The sequence below is a fragment of the Thamnophis sirtalis genome, unplaced genomic scaffold (assembly GCF_051295495.1).
Source record: "Thamnophis sirtalis isolate CommonGarterSnake01/CBP01778 unplaced genomic scaffold, rThaSir2_p1.2 scaffold_14, whole genome shotgun sequence".
Taxonomy (NCBI): domain Eukaryota; kingdom Metazoa; phylum Chordata; class Lepidosauria; order Squamata; family Natricidae; genus Thamnophis; species Thamnophis sirtalis.
The window spans coordinates 24,719,964-24,744,861 of record NW_028261394.1 but is presented as its reverse complement, the minus strand read 5'-3'; the positions used below and the strand labels follow the sequence as shown (position 1 = coordinate 24,744,861).

Genomic DNA, 24,898 nt, shown 5'->3' with positions numbered 1-24,898 from the left:
TATGGCCAGTCCTTGAAGTTGTGGCCCACAGGATCGGGGCACTTGGCAACCGGCCCACAGGTACAATGGTCACAGCTTCCCACAGTCATCCTCACCCCTTGTGATCTTCACTGCCAGCTTCCAAGGAGTCAAGTCAATGAGGAAACCAGCCACCCCCTGAGGTTGTGCTTAAGGACTGCACAGGATTCCTTCACCACCACAACCTGAACTCTCATTGTATACTGAAGATCGCATTTAACTTCTTTGTACAAGGTGCCATGACAATAAAAGTAACCTAAATGGATAAATATCCTAGAGTCTAGACCTAAAACCCTCACTGGGCTCATGAGGTGTTCAGGGAGAGCGACGCCCGTCGTTGCGTCTACTCGTTCCGGCAGGCGATGCAGCATAGGAATCGTTATCCAAACTACCCGGAGGGCATTGAAACAGAGGCAGCGGCTATAATAAACCTCGATCGAAGCTTCCCTTCTCTCGCCGGAGGAGAAGCCGCCAGAAACTGCGCTGCCTTCGCCAACCTCCAAGGACTCCAGGCTTCCCTGGGGGAAAAGCGCCGCTGCTCCTGCCTGGATCGCTTCCCTTTCGGAGGTAGGGGGGGGGGCATGCGGCTTTGCACCCCCTCCCAAACGGCCGCCTGGCGGAGGAGTCGGCCGCCTTCGGAGCTGCCCCTCCTGCTCCCCCCCCGCCTGCCGGGACCTTCCCAGCAGCGTCTCCAGCCTGGGCGGCTGCGGCGGAGGGGCGCCCGCGGGCTCCTGGGCCGAGAGCGCTGCGGCAAAGGAAGCGGCGGCGGCGGGGGCTGGAGGAAGCCTTGCGATGCAGCTGCCCAGAGCCGACGCCGCCTTGCAGCCTCAGGGAGGAGACCTGCCCGGGCTTCTCCGACGGATGCCGCCTGAGCCTCTGCGGTTTCCAAAGCTCGGCTGGAGACGGAGAAGAGGCCGGGAGAGCGGGCAGACCTCCTGCTGCCGAGCCTTCCGGCCGGTTGGCCTCAAACAGCGCGGGGCCCCTCCAGCCGGCCGCCCTTCTCCGCGCTGCGGGCAGCCGGGGCAGAGAGGCGGCGAAGGGAGAAGGGAGACGCGCCGCCGCCTGCCGGCCGCTAGGGGCAGCCGCGCTGCGAGGGCCGCGGCCGCTCTGGGAGTACGCTTCCCGCTCTACGGTGACGGTCGCCGGAGGCGGCCTGAGGAGCAGCGCATGCGCGGCGCCTGGCTGGAGTCCCTCGCCGTCCCTTTTTCCCGCCCGCTTCCTCAGTGCTGGGATGGCGGCGGCCCTGGCCCTGCAGGGGGAGCTGGCCCAGGCCGTGGCTTCCGCGCGGGTGCTGGTGGTGGGCGCCGGCGGCATCGGCTGCGAGCTCCTCAAGGACCTGGTGCTCACCGGCTTCGCCCACATCGACGTGGTGAGGCCTGGGAAGCGCGCGGGCGGGCGTGGGGGGAGGGGCAGGCGCTCGCGCGGCTTGGCGCCTTCGGGTCTCCCGCGTCACACACATACACACACGGGAGGGGCGGGGCCTGACGGCGGCGCGCGAAGGGAGCCTCTCCGCCGGCTGTGCGCGCGTAGGCCTCCCGGCGGGCTCTCTGAGAGAAAAAACGCGGCCGAGGGGCTCCGGCGGAAAGATGGACGAGGGTCGCCGGGAAAGCAGCCCTCCTGCCCCCCGCAGAGCATTTCAGCAGTGACGCTGGAAGGTGGGGAGCTGCGAACAGTGTCCGGAGGGAACCGGCCTCCCTTGCAGCAGAACCTGGGGGGGGGGGGCTGACCCTCCCTCTCGGCAGCTGCCCTGATATCCTTCCTTCCCCCCGAGGGATTTGGAGCCCGTCCCACAAGGCTTTTGCAGCCGTTGCATCTCACAAGGCAGTCCTTGACTCCCGGTGTGGTGGCCGCTGACGGTGGAGCCTCCCCGAAAGAGAGCAGGCTACCTTTAAAGCAGTCTCAACCTTGGCGACTTTTAAGTCCTGTGGACTTCAACTCCCAGAATTCCCCAGCCAGCTATGCTTAAAAGTCGCCAAGGTTGAGAAACACTGCTTTAGAGCCTGGAAAGAAATAGCAAAGAACAGTAGCGAGTTCTTTCATAATGGATTTTCCCTTGGGTTTCTGTCGGGGAGTTGGATGAGTGGTTTGTATTTTGAGTTCAGCGCTTCTATTCCTATCTGGAGTCTTACTGCATTTATTCATTGGGTACTTATGAGATCTTATGAAAGTTTGTGCAAGATAGCTAACTTTGTTATAAATAAACCCGTTTGCCTGGATTAGCATATTGCAATTAACATTAACACAACATTAACACAGGGACCTCCCCTCCCCACCCAAGTTAAAACTAGTAAAATGTAATATGTTGTGTGAATGCATTTAATGGGTCTTTATACTTACAGTTTGCCTTTGGTTGCTGCAAGATTGTCAATTCATAATTGAGCTCTTTTTTTCCTGCTGCCAATGCAACTCTTTAAAATATATTCCCTGCAAAATTGAAGGGTCAAGTGTTTTGTTTTTTGCAAAACTCCTTAAGATTGGGAAGTGTCCTTTTCAGTGCTTGTGTACTGTGTATTTGGTAGCACCTAATTGTAAAAATAATAGTGAATTAATATTTTCACATAAGGACTTGGGGTATGCAGGAAATAGAAAAGACCTAAAATTTCAAACTTTAATATAAAGAAAGAATACAAAAACTATGGAGGATTTCAAATACTATTTTCAGACATCCATAAATTAAATTCCTATATTTCTAGCTTAGATCAGTATATTTTTGCACCTGTATGTGCTGGGTACAGGTTAAAAAAAATTCTGCTAATAAAGCTTAGTTTAGCTACGTTTTACTGATTAATCTCATTCTATAATTTGAGTTCACCAGGAGATAATGGTAGAACAGGCAACATAACTAATTTTATTTTAGAATGCAAAGGAAAATAAATTATTACTTGTTGATTATTGCAAAGTAAAAGCTTGAAAACACAAGTATCTATATTTTTAATATGCATTAGGTTGGATACAGGTTTAATTATGCTGGGAGCAAATCCATTGATACCTTGATTAGCTCACTGATCTCAGTTATTCTACTTTAAGTATGACTAAACCTGGACCCAGTTCATTCTGTTTGCATTCCAATAATTGTGGGATTATCAAAGAACCTATATGAAGCCCTGAACATACAAAGAAGAGACCCATTTGACACTCACGAATGTATAAGATTGTTGTGCACATAGCAGACAATATTGTGTGAGATATATTCTTTTCGGAACTTGGACTGCTAATTGAAGCAGGCAGTTGAAAAGAATTGAGAAATACTATTTCTTAATTTAATAATTTGTATTCCACAATGACCCAAATCCAGATTGGTGTTCAGCTTTTAACATGAAATCGTATCTAGCTACATTTTTGGAGAAGACTGGTGAAAGCAAAGGGGTATCTATCTCTCTGGGTCCTTCCTCATTCATTGACTACAGAGCTTGATCTCTGATATGCATAGAATATGCTTTTGTTAATTCATCTGAATAAATCTGGTAACCACAATTACTATATTTCTAGATTGATCTGGATACCATTGATGTCAGTAATCTCAACAGGCAGTTCTTGTTTCAAAAGAAGCATGTCGGGCGATCAAAAGCTCAGGTAAGAGGAATCCTAAGTATATGTAGTTTCTTATATTTTTCAGCTAATTTGAAATTATTCACCATTTATATCCTCCCTCCCTTTCTTAAGAAATCATTTTAATTTGTTCCTCTCCATTTTTCACTGAACAACAGTTCCTTAAACATTCATTAATTTTATTCAATTTTGTGGCTTCCTAACTCACATATTGCAGCCTTGGGTTAAAAGCAAGTAAACAAGAAATATTAAAAATTTAAAAAGCAGACAAAAAATTACACCTCCAAAGCCATCAAGATCTGGGCACTAAGTAAAATCATTTGTTTAGGACTTAGAGCAGAGGTCCCCAACCCCCGAGCCGTGGCCCAGTATTGGGATGCAGCCAGTTCAGAACTGGGCTGGGCAAGCAGCAGACGAGAGTGCGTGCGCAGCTCCATTTGCATGAGCAGCAGGTGCCTCTATTATTTCATATATCTGTTAATCAGAATGTAGTCCAATATAGCTGACCCACTAGTTCCTTCCTCTAGCTTGTCATTCTATCGTTTCTGCCAGTGATCTTTGCAGTGCCTCTCTCTCTCTCTCTCTCTCTCTCCCTCTTCAACACAAGTGTTCATATAGCAACTATTTTGCTTAATGACCAAACACTGGAAGGGACTGCCATCACTAAGTAACAAGAGGGTGTATATACACCAATCTTTTGCTTTCCATCTCGGTTTGCTTTGTGTCTGCCTATTCGTCTTGTAGAATTATTAAAAAGCCATAAGGTCATTTTGACTTACTGTATAAAATTTAGATTTAATTGGTTCTTGAGTATCAATAGATTTTCTTGATCTCTTGCAGGTTGCCAAGGAAAGTGTGCTACAATTTCACCAGCAAGCTAATATTATCGCTTATCATGACAGCATTATGAAGTATGCCTGATTCTTCTTAAGATTTTTAGTGCTTTTATAGCATAGCCTTTATTGTCATTGTACATCATGTACACAACAAAATTGATTTTAACCTCACTGGTGCAATCCATGACAAAAAATACAAGCAACATAAATAGTATAAAGAATAAGACACCAGGAGCTCAAAGCTGCAGTGTCTACACACGCAGCCATCTTGGAACCGAGTGCTTTTTTTTTTCTTGGTGCTTTTTAAAAAAAATGTCTGGTTTTTTGGAAATAATTTCTGTTTGTCACACATATAACTGGAGTTCTTCCATAACTTGAAGGATTGTAATATATCAGACTATTTGGATTTTCTTTTTCTACTTAATTCTGATTTAGTAACATAGAATACCTGATAGCTACTGAAACATCATCATCAGCTGTACATATTCCAAACAAAGATATATATTCACTAGATATCTGCCTAGATAATAATGCGGTCAATTTTATTCAGAAAATAAAATGTTTTGTTTGGATCCTAACTTTTACTTAAAGAAATAGGTTGTGGAAAGAACAGCAACCTTCTATCAATTAGCTTTCCAGCTAATTAAAATAAATTAAATTGAATAAATTGAAATAAAACATTTTATTTTTCTTCAAACTGTTTTGATCTATTAACTGAAAGAAAGTATTTTTGAATTATTTTTTAACCAGTAGAATTACAAACTTAGTGATTTGATGTTTGGAAAAGATTGTATTCATATAGGTTTCACTTGACACGCTTAATTAAAACAGATATGTGCTCTTTTTGCAGCGCTGATTATAATGTGGAATTTTTTCGACAGTTCACCCTAGTAATGAATGCCTTAGATAACAGAGGTGAGATATCTCTTTGCATCTTACATTTTTAAATGGGTCCCACACACAAACACTTTCGTAACCTCAAATAACCTCAAATATCTTTTTCAATGTATTTTATAATAAGATGGGAGGCATAGATAAACATGAGAGTAATATTTAAGAATTCATGTTAAATGCTCTGATTGCAAGCTGCTGATTTAATTGTTGCTCAGTGATCAAAGTGAACAATATCTTCTTATAGAGGGCACAGGGAATGGCCTTGAATGACAGAAGAACTGCTGCAGAGTGGCATGCAGAGCCCTCTGTGGGCATGTGCACCGTCGCCAACTGCTCTTGCTTCTGGCACGCGGAGGCCAGCTGGTCTTCGTGCACGCCAGAGCGCTGGAGACCAGCGGGCCATATTCTAGGAAGTGGCTATCCTAAATCTCTTCCTCTGTATTGTGTTGCTTCTTGTCAGGCTCCCTTTCTTGGAATGTGCTCCCTTTTTTCTAGAAACTGTTACATTACTGTGGTCCATCACGCTAACCCTTCCATAGGCCCTCAACATTAGCCTAAGTTTTTAGAAAAAAAATAGAATAATGAAGTTGGAAGGTACCTTGGAGGTCTTCTAGTCCAACCCACTGTTTGAGCAGGAGACCCTATACCCGTGATGGCTAACCTTTTTTGGCTCGCGTGCCAAAAGCGGGGGGAGTTAGGGGGGTAGTGCATGGACGTGCCACACCCATAATGCTATGTGCGCGACCCCACCGTGCATGCGTGTGTGCTCTCTCCCCCCCCCACCTGCTTTTGGTGCGCTTTTTTCGCCCTCCCCAGGCTCCAGAGGCTTTCTAGGAGCCTGGGGAGGGCGAAAACCCTCCCTCGCCTTCCCCTGAGACCCTCTGGAGGCTTCAGGGGCTTCCCTGAAGCCTCCAGAGGGCGAAAAATGGCCTCAAAAGAAGGCCGAAGTCAGCTGACGCACTGGGTAATAAATGGTTCCGCGTGCCACCTATGGCACACGTGCCATAGGTTTGCCATTATGGCCCTATAGCATTCCAAACAAATGGTTCTTCAGTCTTCTTGGAAAATCTCCAGTGATGGATCACTTACAACTTCTGGAGGCAAGCCATTTCATTGATTAATTGTTCTCACTGTCAGGAAATGTGTCCTTCTAAGTTAGATCTCTTCTTTTGATAATGTTCCACCCGTTACTTCTTGTCCTGCCCTTAGGTGCTTTGGAGGATAGGCTGACCTGTTCTTCTCTGAAGCCCCTTAAATATTGGGAGACAGCTATTATAGTCAGGTCTATCTCATAGGACTGACATCACTGTACTTTCGGGAGAAATATGGCAGTATTGAACCTAGCTCTCTTGGTCCTTGGAAGTCAGTAATGGTCATCTCTTTACCCAGCTGCCCGTAACCACGTGAACAGGATGTGTTTGGCTGCTGATATCCCTCTGATAGAAAGTGGAACCGCAGGCTATCTTGGGCAAGTCACCGTTATCAAAAAGGTAAGACATGATTGTCTTTCTGGTCTCTGGTGTTGCAGCATTACAGTCCTCAAAATTTATCAATACTCACTCTGCGGTCATTTTTTCATGATTTTTTCTTCAACAGGGAGTGACAGAGTGTTATGAATGTCATCCTAAACCAACCCAGAAAACGTTTCCAGGCTGCACCATTCGGAACACTCCTTCCGAACCCATCCACTGCATTGTGTGGGCAAAGTATTTATTCAAGTAAGCTGCCCCTCTTGAAGGGGAAAATGCCATTCTCCTGTGGCAAACTTCAGAAGAGCTCTGCTACTCTCTGCTCGTAACTCCTTGAGCTGCTGGGCTTCCTTATCTGGTGAATATAGATTTATCAGCTAGGACTATTGTGTGGATGATCGCACCCTGTAGAAGAAACCTGGACGTAACAAATCCTTACAGTTAACCTGCTGTAAGTCTAAATACAAGGAAGACACGTTGCCCTGTCCTGTTCAGTTGCAGCTGCCATCAGTGCCTGTTTTCTGTGAAAACTTCTCTTTTTGTAAGAATTCTTCAGAAATTCTTTTTCTAACATTTGCACTGGGTGATGAATACCAGCAGGGCCCTTTTGGATAAATCCCAGTAGTTGCAGTCTGGTACATTTGACCTTGAGAAGACGACTCTGAGGAGGATACAGGGACACTTGTGAAACTCCTCTAAGGATGATAGAAGACCAAAACCTGTCTTTGTCACTGCATGACATAATGGATTAAATTAGAGGAAAGCAAATTCCAACTGAATGTCCGAGAATCTTCCTTAACAATAAATATATTTGAGGATAGAGCTTGGAGGAGATAGTAGACTGCTATGTAGAAGAGGAAGGTTTACTACAGGTAATCCTTGACTTATGACCACAATTGGAACTGACATTTCAGTCACTAAGCAGACAATTGTCATGAGAGTCATCAGATGAGCAGATCTGATTTTACCAGTGGTTTTACTGCAGTTAAGCAGGTTGATAAGTGAATCACAGAGTCATTAAGCAAGTCCAACTTCCCCAATTGACTTTGCTTGTCCGTTGTCTGCTGGGAAGGTTGCAAATCGCGATCACTTGACTACAAGGTGCTGCAACTGTTGTAAATGGGAGCTGGTTGCCAAGCACCCAAACTTCAGTTCTGACTCCAGGATGGTACAATCCTTGTAACTTCAAGGGCGATCATTAAACTGTTGTTAAATTGGACTAAAGTCAGCAGACATTCCAATAAACCAAATGGATAATTGCTCTTCAAATGTATTTGTAAAGAAAAAAGGTGATATGTGTATGTGCATATTCACATTCTTTGTTCACCATGAAATTGTATATTTTGTATGTTTGAACCCACAGCCAACTATTTGGAGAAGAAGATGCTGATCAAGAGGTGTCTCCTGACAGAGCTGATCCTGAAGCTTCTTGTAAGTGTGAAATTCTTCTTTGTTCTTGAGTAAATGAGCCCTTTACTCTGCCTGTTGGAGGCCAAGAACCTTTCACTGCTTCTCACCAGGCTTTTCTCCCAGAGGCCAGCCCAGCGTGTTCCATTCTCCTTGCCACAAAAGCATCGCTATCCGGACCATCCAAGTCTTATCCCTTTCCTTAAAAGGGTTTGGATTAAGAAGATTTAGAATAACTTTTTTGTCACTTTGAATGTACACTAATCAGCATACATTGAAAGGAAATTTAGTAGCTTACAGATCTCAAAGGGTCACCACTTCCAATATATACTACATAAACATGACAAGATAATTACAAAATTATGCATATACCCACATATATTATTATATGACACAGAGAAACAACACAGTCTAGTTTGGATGTATACATGTACGTGGCGAGAAAAACAAATCTTGCAAGTTTACCAGATGGGTGGTATAGGAAGCAAAGCTGTTACAGAATCTGGTAGTTGTGCTAGAAATACTTTGAAACCTCCTCTCAAAGGGGAGCAACAGAAGCAGACCGTTAAGTGGATGTGTGGTGTCTAACAATGTTTTGAGCTCTAAGCACACAGCACTTATAAGCAGTACCCTGAATGACAGGAAGCTAGCTTTCTATAATCTCCACTGTCCTTACCACACTCTGTACGGACTTTCTATCTGAGGCACTGCAGCCACCAAATCAAACAGTGATACACTTCGTTAAAATGCTCTCAGTCATGCCTCTGTAGAAAGTGGCCAGATAGAAGGAGAAAGATGCTCTCTTCATCCGATGCAGGAAATGCAAAAAGTAACATGTCTTCAGAATATTTCATATGTCCAACCAACTTGGTAATCTGAATAATACCCACAATCACCTTTGTGGGCTGTCTTCCTAAGAAATACCTGCTCTTTGCCCAGTAAAAGATCTTGGGCAAAATATCTTAGTAATGAGTGTGAAATGTTCCTTTGTTAACAGGGGAGCCAGCAGAAGTGGAGGCTAGAGCAAGAGCCTCAAATGAGGACGGGGACATCAAGCGGGTTTCAACGAAGGAATGGGCTAAATCCACAGGCTATGATGCAGTTAAGCTTTTCACTAAGGTAGGGCAGGCTCTGTGTTTATATCTGTACAAGCTGAAGAAAAACAGAACAGTGGACTTGTTTCCATGGGGCCTATTTGTATACCGGGAGGTAGTGATGAAATTAAATGAAACACGGAACCACTGTAGTCATCACTTTTTAATTTTAAACAGTTGTACATTTTTAAAAATTTAAAATTGTAATGCACTTCAATGTATGTATTAGTGATATATCCTCTATACCTGGTGAATCTATATAGCCCAGCTTGGTTGCTGTGGGGCATTGATCAGCTGCGTTTAAGCTGTTTTGATCAGGGGCATTTAAGAGAAAGGAAGCTGTTTCCATACTGTAAAACGGGTCCCCAACCCTAGGGCCATGGTGTGGTAGAGGCCTGTGGCCATGTACTCACAGCTCCATTTGCACAAGTAGTGGGCACACACACACACACACACGTGAAGCTGTATTTGCCTTGCTCCCTCACCGTCCTCTTCCTCTTGCGCTGGTAAAGGAATGCGAAAACTCCAAAGGCTCCCAGCTGCATTCACACTCTTCGTATTGTTTTAGAGAAAGCACTGTTTTTCATAGCAACAGGCCGTACATTTGAGAAGGGAGAGCTGCTAAAATAGCAAGAAGGTGGACAAATGTTTGTATCAGGTGAGGACCATTTTTGGTCTGGGGGCTATACTCTATACCCGAGGAGTGCAGTGGGATAAGGTGGTGATTGACATGACCTTTATTACATTTTTTTATGGGCCATTAGGCTACTTCAGTTTATGTTAAACCTTTAGTGTTCACAAATAGAATATAGCATGTTTACTAATGTTGCTGTCTTTATCAAATTTACACAAGATTGCATTCAGCAATTTCAGGTATTCCAGAAATTTATTATCAGCAAATGTCAAGATTCAGCATATCTTTGAAAGAGTTCTGTTGTAATATTCCCAATCAGCCCTAACCAGAGAGCTGTTAATATTTCTGGCGAACAAGAACATCACTTAATAAGCTTCCTTTCCAAATCTGGTTTTCTAGCTTTTCAAAGATGATATCGGGTATCTGTTAACAATGGATAAGCTCTGGAGAAAAAGGAAACCACCTATTCCTCTGGACTGGAATGAAATACAAAATCAAGGTAAGAATTTTTAGATTAAGAGTTGAAAATAACTGAATCAGCCTCCAGCAGAACTGATCAGTGTATTTACATCATTTATTTAGTGCTGATCCCAGAATATTCGTTTGAAGGATGTGATCATACCAATTTAAATTTAACAAGTTGCTCTTTTAATTTTTATGCCATCCAACTACCAAAGAACTTTGAGTGGTAACAAATAAAAAACATCAAAAAAGAAAATACAATCATTTTTATTTATTTATTTAATGTCCACAACTGCCCATCTCATATACATGACTGGCTAGCACACACAATTTCACAAAAACCAAACCATCAAAACAATTGAAAAACAAAACCATCAAAATACAACTACACTGGTTAAAAACTAATTAAAAATAAAATGTGGGAAAGTACCTTCCAAAACTTACAAGCAATTAAGTTTTGTGCATTCCAAAACTTCAAAATATCTTGCAGCTCCATATTTTGGTTGAATCCTTAACTGAATGACAAGACCAGGTTGTCCATAAGGTCAGGTTGGAGCCAATCTCGCCTCAGGGATGATGTTCCACAGGAAAGATGCCATAACGGAAAAGGCTCTCCTCTTGGGTTCTGCCAAATGAAGCTCCTCGGCAGGCACAATCCCCCTTCTGCTGGACTGGATGGTACAGGTTGACGTAACCAGGAAGTGGCAGTCCCTCAGATAACCTGGCCTCGTGTTACGTAGGGCTTTAGAGGTCATAACAAGGCACCTTGAATTTGGAAGAAGACAAGCAACCAAGGCAGATTGTGAAGCAGAGGGAGGACGTCTATTGTTCTAGGGTTATACGTAATTGCCCAAGCCATTGCATTTTGCACCAGCTGCAGCTTCTGGGTGCTCTTTAAGAGCAGTCCCATGTGGAACACATTAGTCCACTTGGGAGGTGACCATGGCGTTAATGACTCTGGGTAGATTGCAAACTGCTTTTGTTGCCCAGTGATCAAAGTGAACAAGACCCTCTTGTAAAGGGCATAGGGAATGGCCTTGAAGGACAAAACTTCTGCTTGTGCAGTTGCACTAAAGCCCTCCTAGCAACACTTGCTCCTCATGCTGGAGTCATAAGGTCAAAAGGACCCCCAGATTGGACACTGGGTCTATTTGGAGTTGTGCCACCTCATTCAGCACCAAAGATGGCCTAGGTCTACAACTGATAGGCCCCAAAACAAAGTAACTTGGTCTTGTCAAGGTTGAGCTGAAGCCTTTCTGTTCCCCACCCAAACTCATACAGCCTCCAGATCTTGAGGAAGGTCATCAACACCACTATTGAATTTGCCGTGGGCAAAGTGAGGGCCTATGGAGTCATCCCCCTCAACCAATGTTGACTGGAACCAGTCCAAGAGGAAATGAGAACTACTGTAAACAGTGTTTCCAGTATCTAACCCATGGAGCTGGCTCAGAAGAATATAAATACAAATACAAATAAAACATATGGAACAGAACAGAAATCAGCATATATTAACATGAAATTTTATTGCATTCAGCTCTCAAAAGATAACCATTATACATACACACAGATGACACAGAAAAACATTAACATCTAGTTTAAATGTATACATATATGTGGGGGAGGGGGATCCTATGAATTTACAAAATGGATGGCATTAGGAACAGATCCACCCAAATTAGGAATACTACAGAATCTAGCAATCATGCTATAGATATTTCAAAACCTCCCAGAGGGGAGCAACAGAAACAGACCATGAAGTTGGTGTGTGTGGTCTCTAACAATGCTTTGACCTCTAAACACATAACACTTATAAGCAGTATCCTGAATAACAGGAATGAGCTTCGTATAATCTTCTCTGCTGTTGTTACTACTCTCTGTGTGGACTTTCTATCCGAGGCTCTGCTAACATCAAACCAAACAGTGATGCAGTTTGTTAAAAATGTTCTCAATTTGTGCGTCTGCAGAAAGTGGCCAGGGCAGAAGTAGAAAGATGCACTCTTCTCATTCATGCAAATGCTGGTTTGCACGCTTCACTAAGCTTGCATACTTCCTCAATAGCACGATTGATGGTTTCAGAAGCCACTGAGAAATCAGAAAGCACAAGGGTAAATACACCACCTGCATCCTGATTTCACCCCAGGTCATCTATAATTGAAGTGTGACCAAAGCTGACTAAACGCTAAATCCCAGCCTGAAACTGGACTGGAACAGATCTAGATGATTCATTTCCTCCAGGGTTCTCATCAGACTTACCACCACCTCAACAATCTTCCCACAAAGTTATCAAAAACCATTGATTGAAGGATTTCCTTGAGTTGATTGCATTTCACGAGTGCTGGTGTGAAAATGTTAAAAATGTTTGTGTTATAGATGTTTATGTATAAAATACTAAATACAGTAAAGCTTTAAAGTAAAGAACTTTTCAGAGCGGAGGGGTTTCAAATCAGGCAGTTGTGAAGGTCACTTTGGGTTGCCTTTCCAGCGTTGAAACCGTTGTCCTTCGACTGTTTGAGGGCCCATTTTTCTCTCTCTGCAAAGAGGTTTGGATCACAGCAGAAACCAGGCTGTGGCTTCAGGCATGTGTTTGTGTTTGTAATAGTTGTAGAGTGAGTGGAAGCCTCATTGTCCTAATGTACAAATAATATGTTTGATGTGAAATTGCATTATGTTTAGAATGTTTTAAAGAACAATTTGCTCAGTTTTTCTTTTCTTTTCCATCTGAAGACAGCAACACATCTAATCAGCAGGATGAACCTCCTTTGGGCCTCAAGGATCAGCAGGTTTTAGATGTAAAGAGCACTGCACATTTGTTCGCTAAGAGCATAGAGACCCTGAGAGTTCAACTGGCAGAAAAAGGTGATGGAGCTGAGCTTGTATGGGATAAGGTTAGTTCAGCAAATGTTTGAGAGTCTGTTGAATGCAGAGGAGTAAACCAGCCTGCTACCTAAGAAGTAGCATTGCATACTATTGAACAGAGCCAGAAAGCGCTATTTAAGATGAAATAAATGGCGTAGAGTCCAAGATTGACTTGAAGGCTGATAAATGGATCAAAATGTTCTTTACTGGATAAATGTGTGTGGGAAAAGTTTTGAAAATATATGAAACTGAAAAAAAAATGATCATATAGTTAACTTTATATTTCATGATATATAGATATTTTCTTGTTAACCGAAGGTAGAATCTTGATTGCAGGATGAGCCTTCTGCCATGGATTTTGTCACTTCTGCTGCAAACCTCAGGATGCATATCTTTAGTATGAACATGAAGAGCAAATTTGATATTAAATGTAAGTTCTGGTTTCCCTGAGTTTTAAAAAATATTTTCTGTGCCATTTCCACATACAGGAAAAGCATATTATTTCTGCTTCCTTTTCAGCAATGGCAGGAAACATTATCCCAGCTATAGCTACTACCAATGCCATAATAGCTGGTCTGATAGTGCTAGAGGGACTAAAAATTCTCTCGGGAAAAATTGAGCAGTGCAGAGCGGTAAGTATGATGCAACTAAGTACTTTTCTCCTCTTCTTGGCCCTCTTGAATACATGGTTTGTTTTCTCTTCTCTAAGATTTTCCTGAATAAACAACCTAACCCCAAAAAGAAGCTGCTTGTTCCATGTGCTCTGGACCCCCCCAATCCTAACTGCTATGTTTGTGCGAGTAAACCAGAAGTGACGGTGAAGCTTAATGTCTACAAAGTCTCTGTTCTAACCCTGCAAGACAAGGTAAAGCAGCTGCGCTTTTTCCATTCAATTCCTGCTTGAACAGCGTTGATAGAATGCTCCTCCCCAGAATCTCTGCCCCGAGACTGATTTTTAACATTCTTGTTTTTAATTTAGAGAGAAAGGGAGAAAGAATCTTAGCATCTGAAAGTATATTTTTATCTAACAGATAGTTAAAGAGAAATTTAATATGGTAGCGCCTGACGTCCAAATAGAAGATGGAAAGGGAACTATTCTCATCTCTTCAGAAGAAGGAGAAACGGAAGGTATGAAATTAAAGCTAAAACCAGAGGGTGAATATATTAAAAAAACATTAAGGAGAAAACACTTCTCAACTCTATATGTTACATTTCATCAGAATTATTCAGCCCAAACTCCAATCCCGCCACAATGGAAACAAACACCTTTTTTTCTGAGAAGCACATTACACTGTATTCTGGTTATAATTAATTTAACAAACATATTCTCTTCTCAATTCACCTTTGCAACTGAACTAACTCAAGGAAAAATTTGCTGCTTAGCCAGGTCATCATCCCTTATTCTCCTTTCTTTTCCAAGAAGCAAAAGAGGACGGGGGAGGGGGGATTGCCCTTCTTCAGCCACTTTTAAAGCAGGAAAGATTCATAAACAAATGAAAGCATGGACGTTCCTTTTTTTCAGTGGCTGCTTTGGGAATCCAGTTCTCCTTGTGTACTTGCTAGAAGTGTGAGATGCAAGGAAAAGGGTACTTACGATGGGAAAAATGGAAAGGAATAAATGAGGTTTGGACACTGACTCATCTGGACAAATATGGAAGTGGAAGAGATAAATGAAAGCATCCATAGGAAAGAAGTCCTATCCTGAGCTGAACTATAAATAGGAATGCATATTGGGCTGGAAGATGGCATGCTTGAAGTTAGAGATGGGGGTTGAGTAAGAATGTATGTTTAGTCACTGTTGAAGCAACTCTTTGTGAGGACAAAGAAGGAGTAATTGTGAAAACACTGGCTTTAGTGCTTCCATAAAACCTTCACTTTTTTTGTCCATATTCTTTTCTCAAATATGGTACATGCATCTCCCTTTTTTTCCAGTCAAAGTAAAAAACTGACTATAATTCAATGTTTTACCAGCCTTGTGTTTGATTATTATAACAATTTTGTAGGTTGTTTTCATAAAACATTGCATGTGTCCTTTCTCTGATTTCCTTTCTTGCTTACAGCAAATAACCACAAGATGTTGTCAGAATTTGGGATACGAAACGGCACTCGGCTACAAGCAGATGACTTTTTGCAGGATTATACCCTACAGATCAATGTGCTACACAGGTGAGGAAGGTCAAATCCAACTTTATGAGGCATTGCTGAAATCAGAATTCCTACGGAAAGAATGACAGGGATCTTGCTAGTAGAGAGATCAAATCTGTGGCTTTTCTTGGCCAATTACCAGAACCTAGAGCAGGCTCAGAAACACGTCTTCTCATTAACCATGCAGCCATGGCCATATAGAAGCTTATTCTTTTGTGTATTTTTTTGAGCAGCGAAGACCTTGCAAAAGATTTGGAATTTGAGGTTGTTGGCGATGAGATCATTGGTCCCAAATCAGAACCGTCCACCAAAAATATCACCAATGGAAGTGATGATGGAGTTCAGCCCTCAACATCTACAGGTAAGAAAAAACAATATTGCTGATATATTTTGGATGTTTTGGCAGCCATGTTGCATGTTGAAATGTAAGCTGTTTGAAGAGAACTAATTGTTTTGTACATTTTGTAATATTCTTTAAAATACACAGATTTTACTTAATCCTCTGAATAAGGATTACACCAATTTCTTTCCTACTAGGGCTGGTCTTGTCCTCACAATCATGTCTTCCCCTCTCCTTGGCCAGACATTTTAGGAATTAAAGTGGTTTAGCAATTCACATCCTTCACTGCAAATGTCAGGTTGTGACATATTCATAAAAGATTGTTCTCGAACAGCAGAAAGTACTGATAGAAATAAAACCACAAACTCTTGCGGTAAACTTGCATTTTAAAGAAAAGCCAGTTTGTGCTATGATGCTTCTTTGCTTTCCAGCTCATGATGATGATGATGATGATGATGATGTTATGATTGTTGAGACTGAAGAAGGTCCATCAAACAATGCCGATGACACAGAAGCTAAGAACCGCAAGAGAAAGCTTGATGACAAAGAATACACTGGTGCGAAAAGAATGCGATCCGAGCTGCCAGATGACCAACAGGATGATGTGATAGCCCTGGACTGAGGGCTGCCATGCCAGAGGGTGTGCCAAAAGGTCAATGGAAAGGAGGTGTGAATAGCTGTATCAGCCCGAATTGCAGAATCTCTGCCATTGTCATTCCGTCATATTTAGATCTTTCCCAGTATGCTATTTGAAATGTACTGGATTATCTTATCCACTCAAGCACAGTCACAAAATTAAGCTCTCCATAATGTTTGAAAGCTGAATTGATAAAGGAAAACAAAGGAACCCCGGATTAGTGAAGAGTTATCAATTGGTAAATTTTCAGAACATTTCAATTCTGGCTTAAAAAAACATTTCTTAGCCTAGTTCTTGCAATTTGTCACACCTTCAGAACTAAATTTGAAAATGAAGGTGAGCTGTGTTTCAAGTAGTCATTGGACGCTATGTAAATTACTGTAAAACGATTTACTCAGTCAGCTGGTAGTGCCTGCTGTGTGAAAAATGGATGTTGGTGTAGTGTTAGAGTTTCAGATTATTTATATAGGATGTTATGTAAAACTTAACTGCTACTCTACCAGCCATCTAATGGACCAAGTAGATACACTAGCTATAAACTACATCTGTTGGCACAGACCATCTGTGTCCTGACCTGAGGATTTTTAAAGTGACTTCATAATACTGTACTAACTTTGATCTTAAGCATCCACAAACATACTGCAGGGCTTTTGAAAAATATTCTTTGTTGGCATTGAAAAGGGAGGGGTTTTTTAAATAAAATTTTTTGTCACTGATTGTCAGAAAAAAATCATTATTTGCCACGAGAGCATTTAAATCAACCTCTTGAAGTGATTTCACTATGTCAAAGTGTGAAAAGTGGGTGGAAGTATCTAACTCAACTGCAAGGAATAGCAACAATCAATGCATTTCCATTAAAACAAAAAATGAATGTGACAGCAAAAAGCAATTCAGGCACGCTTGATGCATCGTTTCATATTTTTTTCCAAGAAAGCTATTTAAGAAATTTAATCCAGGCATTGGGCATTATTTTGTCAATGTTTTGCTTTGCAAGTTCCATGAAATTTTGGATTGTTTAATTATAGTTTGCTGAGTAAATTTTCACAGCTAGGGTTAAGATGGGGGTTAAATCACATCACCTTAAACCATGAACTGTTTTATAAATCATAAGAATACTGTACATAGTACTTTAAACCAAAGCCAAGTAATCCATAGATTAGATTAGATTGTGTTGGGGGGGGGGGGGAGATGGCAGGAGGGCTTCAGTGGTTCTATGTGAACTAATAACTTGGAATACCAACCTTTCTGGGTGTCAACAACATAAACATAGTAAGTTTGGTGTGGTGAAGGCATCATGCTAGAAACCGGTGGTCATGAGTTCTAGTTCCACTGTGGACACAAAGCCAGCTGGGTGGTGACCTGGGGCTAGTCCCTCTCCCAGCTCCAGGAAGGAGGCAACGGCAAATGGCTGCCAAAAACTTTGCTAACAAAACGCCACCGATTTTCCAGCCAGTCCCGAGTTGGGACTGTCTCAAACAAGAGATCCAATTTAGCCTAGTAATGAAAGTGTTCCACTAGAAGCCAGGTGGTTTTGCATTCTAATTCTGCCTTAGGCATGGGGGAATTTGAGCCGTCTCTTTCTCTCTCTCCACACAACCCTCACAATGTTGTAATTGTGGAGAAAATAAGACGGTGTCAGGCTCAGGAGTCAGGGACAAGCCTGAAATAGAGCATTAAATTTTTAAAAAAGCAAATTATGAAACTAAGAATTATAATTCCGGACTTCAACAAATGGGCCCCTGCCACGTATCAACTGCCGTGCGTAGTGAATTTGGTGCCCTGTTTTCCCGAAAATAAGACAGGGTCTTATTTTCTTTTGACCCCCCCCCCAGACCTTCTAGAGCTCTTGCAGCGCCCGGGCTCGCAGGCTCGTGGGGGCTAGTGCAATCGGGGCCCAGCGGCCGCTGTTGCCGGCGTGAGTTCGCTTCGCCGCCGCGTTGCCGTCCTTGCCATTCGCGCCTTGGGCTGGTTTCTCCGCCCGCGCTTCCCGCCCTGATACTGAGCCGCCTTGCGAGGCATGTTATTTTCGGGTGGATTCATCGCCGTTGACCATTCGGAAGGAACGTGAGCCGCTGAAAGCATCCGATGAGCAGAGAGCCTGGGAACGGCGTTATGGGCTGCTGCCCGATTCAAATTTCACGCCTCAGTTGCTGTCGCCATTTTGGGGCCGTTTATTTGTGCGCGCTTGCAGGCAGCCAACAGAGGGCGTTGTGAGGCTTCGCGCCAAAGGGAGCGCCTACGTCATCATTCCTCCCACTTCCCTCACTTCGGCTTGGCTAGCTCAGTGAGAGGATCGTTTGCTCAGCTCCTGCTTGCCACGCGGTCTGCTTGCTAGTAAATTCTGATAAGTGCGGTTGAGTCTTTTCACTGTCTGATATAGAATGGCTGACCAATCCACCTCAGGAGGTATTGTAGAGCCCTCTACTGAAGCCCAACATTCTGCCCAGGCGGGGGTCACCTCGAGGCCCGGCAGGGCCACTTCTAGAGTCCCCAGTCAAAGGCCCAGAGACACATCCGGAGCTCCGGATAGAGCCCATAAGAAAAAGGAAAAGACCAAGGCAGCGACTAAGGCTGCTGGGGAGGGTAGAAATCCCCCCCCCCACATTATTGCCTCAGCGTAATTCACCTGTTCCAGCGCTGCAGCCAGCAGGGAATCAAGGCTGGTCTCCTGATCGTCCCCTGCCCCTTATTCCTGATGCTGCGGAGGGGGGGTTGGGGGCCCAGTTCCCTCCGGTAACTGCAGAGGCCCATGCGGCCTCGGCCTACGCACTGCCATGTGCTGGGCCTTCTGCCACCTTTACTCCTGCTGCAGGCCTGAGGCCTGTGGAAGGCCAAGAACTGGGCCTTCCCCCGGATCTTTACCAGCTGATTTCTGCAGCAATATTCAGTGGGGTGGATGCTGAACTGCATCGCAGAAATCAGACTCCTGGGGTCACCAGTGCCCAGGGTGGGCCTATTCCCCAGGCCCCACAAGTGGATCTTCCGGATCTCCAGGCAGGCCTCACCTCTTCCTTCAACCTATAGCGAGGACTTGGCCTTGGTGGAGGAAGGGGAGGTGATAGATAGAGATTTTTCTGATGATGAAGGTTTGATTTTCGATCAACCTAACTCCTCTGGGTTATTTCGCCCCACTCTATTCAAATCCTTATTATATAAAGCTAAGGCCACTACCCACATGGGGGAGGTGGCTCCAAAGGATAGTACTGCTGTGGGCCTAGATGCAACTAACTGAGCGCCTCTTTGCTGAGCCAGTCTCACTGCAGGAGGTTATTCCCTCTCCAAAGCTTTTTCTAGACCTTATTCAAAAGCAGTGGGACCAACCGACTGCGGTTGCTCCGCCCAGCAATGGGGACAGGAAATTGTACACCTCCACTCCTGACCTGGAGGGCATTCTGCAATTCCCCACTGTGGATCTGCCCGTGGCTGCTCTGGCCTCCCCAGCCCTTATTCCATCAGAAATTTCTGAAGGCCTGAAGGACCGTAAGGCTGAAACAGAGGACCGTAAGGCTGAAACAGTCATTCGTAAGACCCATCAGGCTGCGGCCTGGCCTCTACGCGCCGCCACTGCAGCGTCCTTCTTTAATAGAACCTCCGTGCTCTGGCTCAAGCAGTTGCAGGATAGACTGGCCCCTGATGAAGTGCGTCTTCACCAAGATGTTACCAAGATAATGGCAGCCCTGGAATTCTCGGTGGACGCCACTCTTAATGCTGCAAAGTTTGCCTCCCGGGCTGTGGTATCCAATGTGGCATCCCAGCGTCTGCTGTGGCTTCGCCATTGGCAGGCTGATGTTAAATCTAAGTGGCGCCTGGCCTCCACACCCTTTAAGGGCGGGGCGTTATTTGGTTCTGTGCTTGACCCAATTCTCATAGAGACCAGGGACAAACCCAAGGTTCTTCCCTCCACTGGGGGGGCGTGCCAATAGGAAACAGCAACCTTACAACAGACGCCAGCCATTTTGGGGTGGTGATTCTGGGTTCACCGCTGCCCCCTATGTTCCCCACTACAACAGGGCCTTTACTCAACCACAGGACCGCAGTCAGGACCGTGCGGGTACCAGGGATAGGGGTCGCCAGCAGAACCAGGCGCAATCCCACAACAGGAGGCCCTTTCGTGGGACTGGCAACTGGTCCTTTCGGAGGTACCGGTGACTCCCAAGGGGAAGAACCCGTGGGCAGGCATCTCCTGGCCTTCGCTCATCAGTGGGCGGAGATCACGTCCGACGCTTGGGCCCTTCAGGTCGTGAGGCTGGGCCTCACTCGAGTTTCTCTCCATCCCCCCGAGGCGGTTCATCAAGTGTCCTGTACCCAGGTGTTCGATGAAGCGGCGTCTCATGGACGCCAAAATACAACATCTCATATCCATCAACGCCATAGAACAAGTTCCAAAGGGGCAGGAAGGGCTAGGATTTTACTCAATCTTGTTCCTAGTGCCCAAAAATTCGGAGGGGATGGCGGCCATTCTAGATTTGAAAAGACTCAACTTGTACATCAAGTATTAGAAGTTCAAGATGCAATCCTTAAAAAGCATCTTAGCATCCATCCGCCAGGGCGACATGATGACATCAGTCAACATCAAGGAGGTGTATCTCCATGTGCCCATCCATCCAGCACATCGGAGATTTCTGCGCTTTCACTTCGCAGGCCGCCATTTTCAATACCAGGCCCTGCCCTTCGGCCTGTCATCGGCTCCTCGAACTTTTACCAAGCTCTTGGCGGTTGTGGCGGCGTCGCTTCGTTCGGTCCCAGTGAGAGTGAGTTGTTACCTAGACAACATCTTGGTCCTGTCGCCATCTCGGGAACAGGCCCTATGGGATCTACAGGTAACAATGGACTCACTGCAGAGGCACGGCTTCGTCCTGAACCTCCCCAAGAGTCATCTGCAGCCGACCACGTCATTGCTCCACCTGGGGACCATTATCAATTCCATCACTTGCGAGGTCTCCCTGTCCCTGGAGAGGCGACAGAGCATCCAGCAACTGGCGGCCCAGGTGTTATCTCTAAGACTATTACCCTTGGCAGTGCTTTCCCAACTGCTTGGGAAAATGATTTCTTGCATCAACATCGTTCCCTGGGCCAGGCTCCACGCGTGTCCACTGCAATGGTTCCTGCTCCCCTATCAGAGGACCCACACCAGCCATTCCCAGTTCAAGGTTCAGCTCCCGTCCAAACCTCTCAGATCCCTTCGGTGGTGGACGTCCTCCAAGCTCCTCAAAGGATGCCCGTTCAAGGAGCCAGATTGCATCCAAGTTATGACAGATGCCAGCCTATTCGGGTGGGGGGCTCATGCCCTGGACCGAGTTGCACAGGGCGCTGGTCAAGTCAAGAACTGAACAACAGCATCAATTGGTTGGAGCTCCGGGCCATCCGGCTGGCCCTTCAAGAATTCCGTAACATTGTCTCTCACAACCACGTATTGGTCTTGACCGACAATGTGGCCTCCAAGGCGCATGTCAATCGCCAAGGAGGCACACACTCCAAGGCCCTGATGCTGGAGGCGGAAAAGTTGCATCATTGGGCGGAGACCAGACTGCTCTCTCTTCAGGCGGAGCACATATCTGGCGTTTCCAACATACAGGCAGACTGGCTGAGCAGAGCCACGGTGGACCAACCGGAGTGGCAACTCCACCCCAACCTCTTTCAAGAGCTCTCGCCGGTTCGGCCATCCCAACGTGGACTTCTTCATGCAGCCTCACAACACGCAACTACCCCGGTACGTGACTCCTGGGGCAGAGAGAGTGGATGCCCTGTGCAGCCCGTGGCCGGCCGGCCTCCTCTACGCCTTTCCGCCGCTGCCGATCCTCCCGCTGGTCATCCAAAAGATCCTGATGGAGCAGGCGGAGGTCCTCTTGGTGGCCCCAATGTGGTCCCTGCGCCACTGGTATGCGGACCTTGTGCACCTGTCAGTCTCACGTCCGTGGAGGATTCTGGACGACCAGATCCAACTCAACCAGGGGACTCTCATCCACCCAAACCCCCAGCTGCTACAGTTAGCCGTGTGGCACGTGAGCGGGCTATTCTAACCGGACTTCACTACTCTAGTAAGGTCATTGACACTATCCAAGTGGCCCGTCGCCCATCCACTACTCGTATTTACGAGGCCACCTGGCAAGCCTTCTGCAGGTGGTGCCGCCGCACCGGTGCCCCGAGTTTTGGACTTTTTGCAAACGGGACTTGACAAGGGCCTAGTGCCCAACACGCTTCGCAGACAAGTCGCAGCTTTGGCCACGGTGATTAGGGGCGGCCAGAGTCGGTCATTGTCTCAGCATTCACGGGTCAAATCCTTCTTGAAAGGGGCTGCTAACCTCACACCTCAGACCCTGCATCGTTACCCTACTTGGGACTTGACGTTAGTGCTCAGGGATCTTATGGCCTCTCCATTCGAGCCCATTACATCTATCAGCCTTCGATTGCTGACTCTTAAGACTGTATTTTTGGTAGCGATTACATCGGCCAGAAGGGTGTCCGAATTGGCAGCGCTCTCAGTTCGAGCGGACCTCTGCATATTCCATTCCAACAGAGTCGTCCTGCGTTTGGACCCGGCCTTCTTACCAAAAGTCAACACATTGTTCCACAGGGTGCAGGAGCTCATCCTTCCAGACTTTTGCCCCAGGCCTTCTCATCCGGAGGAACGCCAGTGGCACCACCTGGATGTGCACAGGACTCTTCAACACTACGTGAAGCGCACTGCGCCCTTCAGGCGGTCGGAAGCACTTTTTGTGTCCTTTCAGCCATCATCCATGGGGCAGAAGGTGTCCTCCCATACCATCGGCCGATGGTTGAAGGTGTGCATCGCTCTTGCTTATGACTGCCAATCCCGACCGGTTCCCGGGCACATCACTCCTCATTCTACCAGGAGTGCGGCCACCACGGCGGCCTGGGCCACACAAGCCTCGGTGGAAGAGATCTGCAGAGCGGCTACCTGGTCGTCACCATCACCATTCATCCGACACTACAAGGTTGACGTGTATGCCTCGGCCGAGGCTTCCTTTGGGCGGCGAGTATTACAACGGGTGCTCCCCTCTACTGGGGACCCTGGCCAGCCTAGCTTCCGCCCTGACTCTTAATTGCTTTGGTATGTCCCATGCTTGGATTCCCCAAGCAGCACACAGGAGAACGACCGTTGACTTACCTGAACGGTCCTTCTATGTGTGCTGCGAGGGGAGTCCAAACCCACCCGCAGCTCCGGCTGGCCAGGGCTATTCGTGACTCTGACTTATGACTGGTTCTTATCTCTTTACTGACTTGACTTTACTCTGGACGTGGCTAACTCAACTTGTTTGGGCTACGGCCATCATTGACATTGCTATACATCATTAACCGGCTGACTTCGTACAAAACTGACCCATCCAGTCAGAAGAGGCGTGGTCATCAATTTACATAACTCAGTCTCTAGGCTAATGGACAAAGTTAACCCATGCTTGGATTCCCCTCGCAGCACACATAGAAGGACCGTTCAGGTAAGTCGACTCAATTGCCAAAGGCAGATTTGGTGGGAATAGCTCCATCTAGTGACAAAACCTCTTAACGCCATCAAACACCCAGATCTGCCTATCCCATAATAGGTGAATAAAGATGCCAATCCAGATTAAACATCTGGCTATGTGATGAGCTATAATCATAAAAGGCACTGCCATGCCTCCAGAGAGGCACTACCTTGACCTCCATGACACCCTCCTTTGATGTCATTTTGTAGGACTTGTGTGCTCTAAGGAAGATGAGAGCTATGCCAGAGGTTCAATTATATTGGTCAGGTCTCAATGGAGCAGGGGTCGCCATCCTTGGCAACTTTAAACTTGGCGGACTTAAAGTTGCCAAGGTTGGAGACCCCTGCACTAGAGGAGCCAAAGAGTGTCTCTCCCATAAAAAAATATGGTGGTTTAGAATTTACAGAAATGTCTACTAGATCAGTCATCTCCCAGGTCAACAAAAACTGCACTAGGTGTTGGGAGTTCCTGCACATCTGGTAGGAAACAGGTTACAGGACTCAGGATTGTTGGCTGACCAACCAGGGCCAGCAGCTACAGACTTACTGGAAGAACGGGTGTTTATTTGTAGATGATATTTGTATAATGCAAATATACATAGATTGAAAACAGAAATGGTGATATTACAAATCAAGTCCAAAAAGAAAAGGATATTTGAAATGAATGGACCAGTTCTGGAAAGAATAACATCCAGAATCAGAAATAACAGAACAGAGGCTAGCTGATCGTTGTTGATTTATAACACTAAATAAATTGTTATAAATCAAACAGTTTGGCTTTGAGAAACCTTCAACCCTATCAATATACATTGTTTATCATAACTTGGAGAAGAACTAGAAAATATTATTAGGACCCTGGTAAAAGAAAAGCAGGTGAGAAAAAGGAAAGAATTGGAAGATAAAATTCAAGAGTTAAAGCCATACTCCGAAACCTGTGTGAACTTGGTCCATAATTTATTGAGTAAACATTTAAGCCAGGAAGAATTACGAATACTTCAACATGATGAGAGGTTTAAGACAGAAGATACTGCTCCAAGAGAAGCATTAACAGTCCATACTCAACAAAGTAGAGAA

At 45.3% G+C, this 24,898-nt stretch overlaps 1 protein-coding gene across 1 annotated transcript; it reads left to right on the top strand.

The window, feature by feature from the left end:
- Positions 1–1,215: 1,215 nt before the first annotated feature.
- On the top strand, positions 1,216–17,058 carry UBA2 (ubiquitin like modifier activating enzyme 2). The gene is made up of 17 exons (XM_014076564.2): positions 1,216–1,387; positions 3,508–3,591; positions 4,408–4,478; positions 5,254–5,318; positions 6,687–6,787; positions 6,894–7,015; positions 8,130–8,197; positions 9,171–9,292; positions 10,301–10,400; positions 13,088–13,248; positions 13,556–13,649; positions 13,739–13,851; positions 13,929–14,084; positions 14,251–14,347; positions 15,280–15,385; positions 15,598–15,725; positions 16,136–17,058. The coding sequence occupies exons 1-17, from the start codon at positions 1,250–1,252 to the stop codon at positions 16,324–16,326; spliced, it is 1,917 nt and encodes a 638-aa protein (XP_013932039.2). The 5' UTR covers positions 1,216–1,249; the 3' UTR covers positions 16,327–17,058.
- The last annotated feature ends 7,840 nt before the right edge of the window (positions 17,059–24,898 follow it).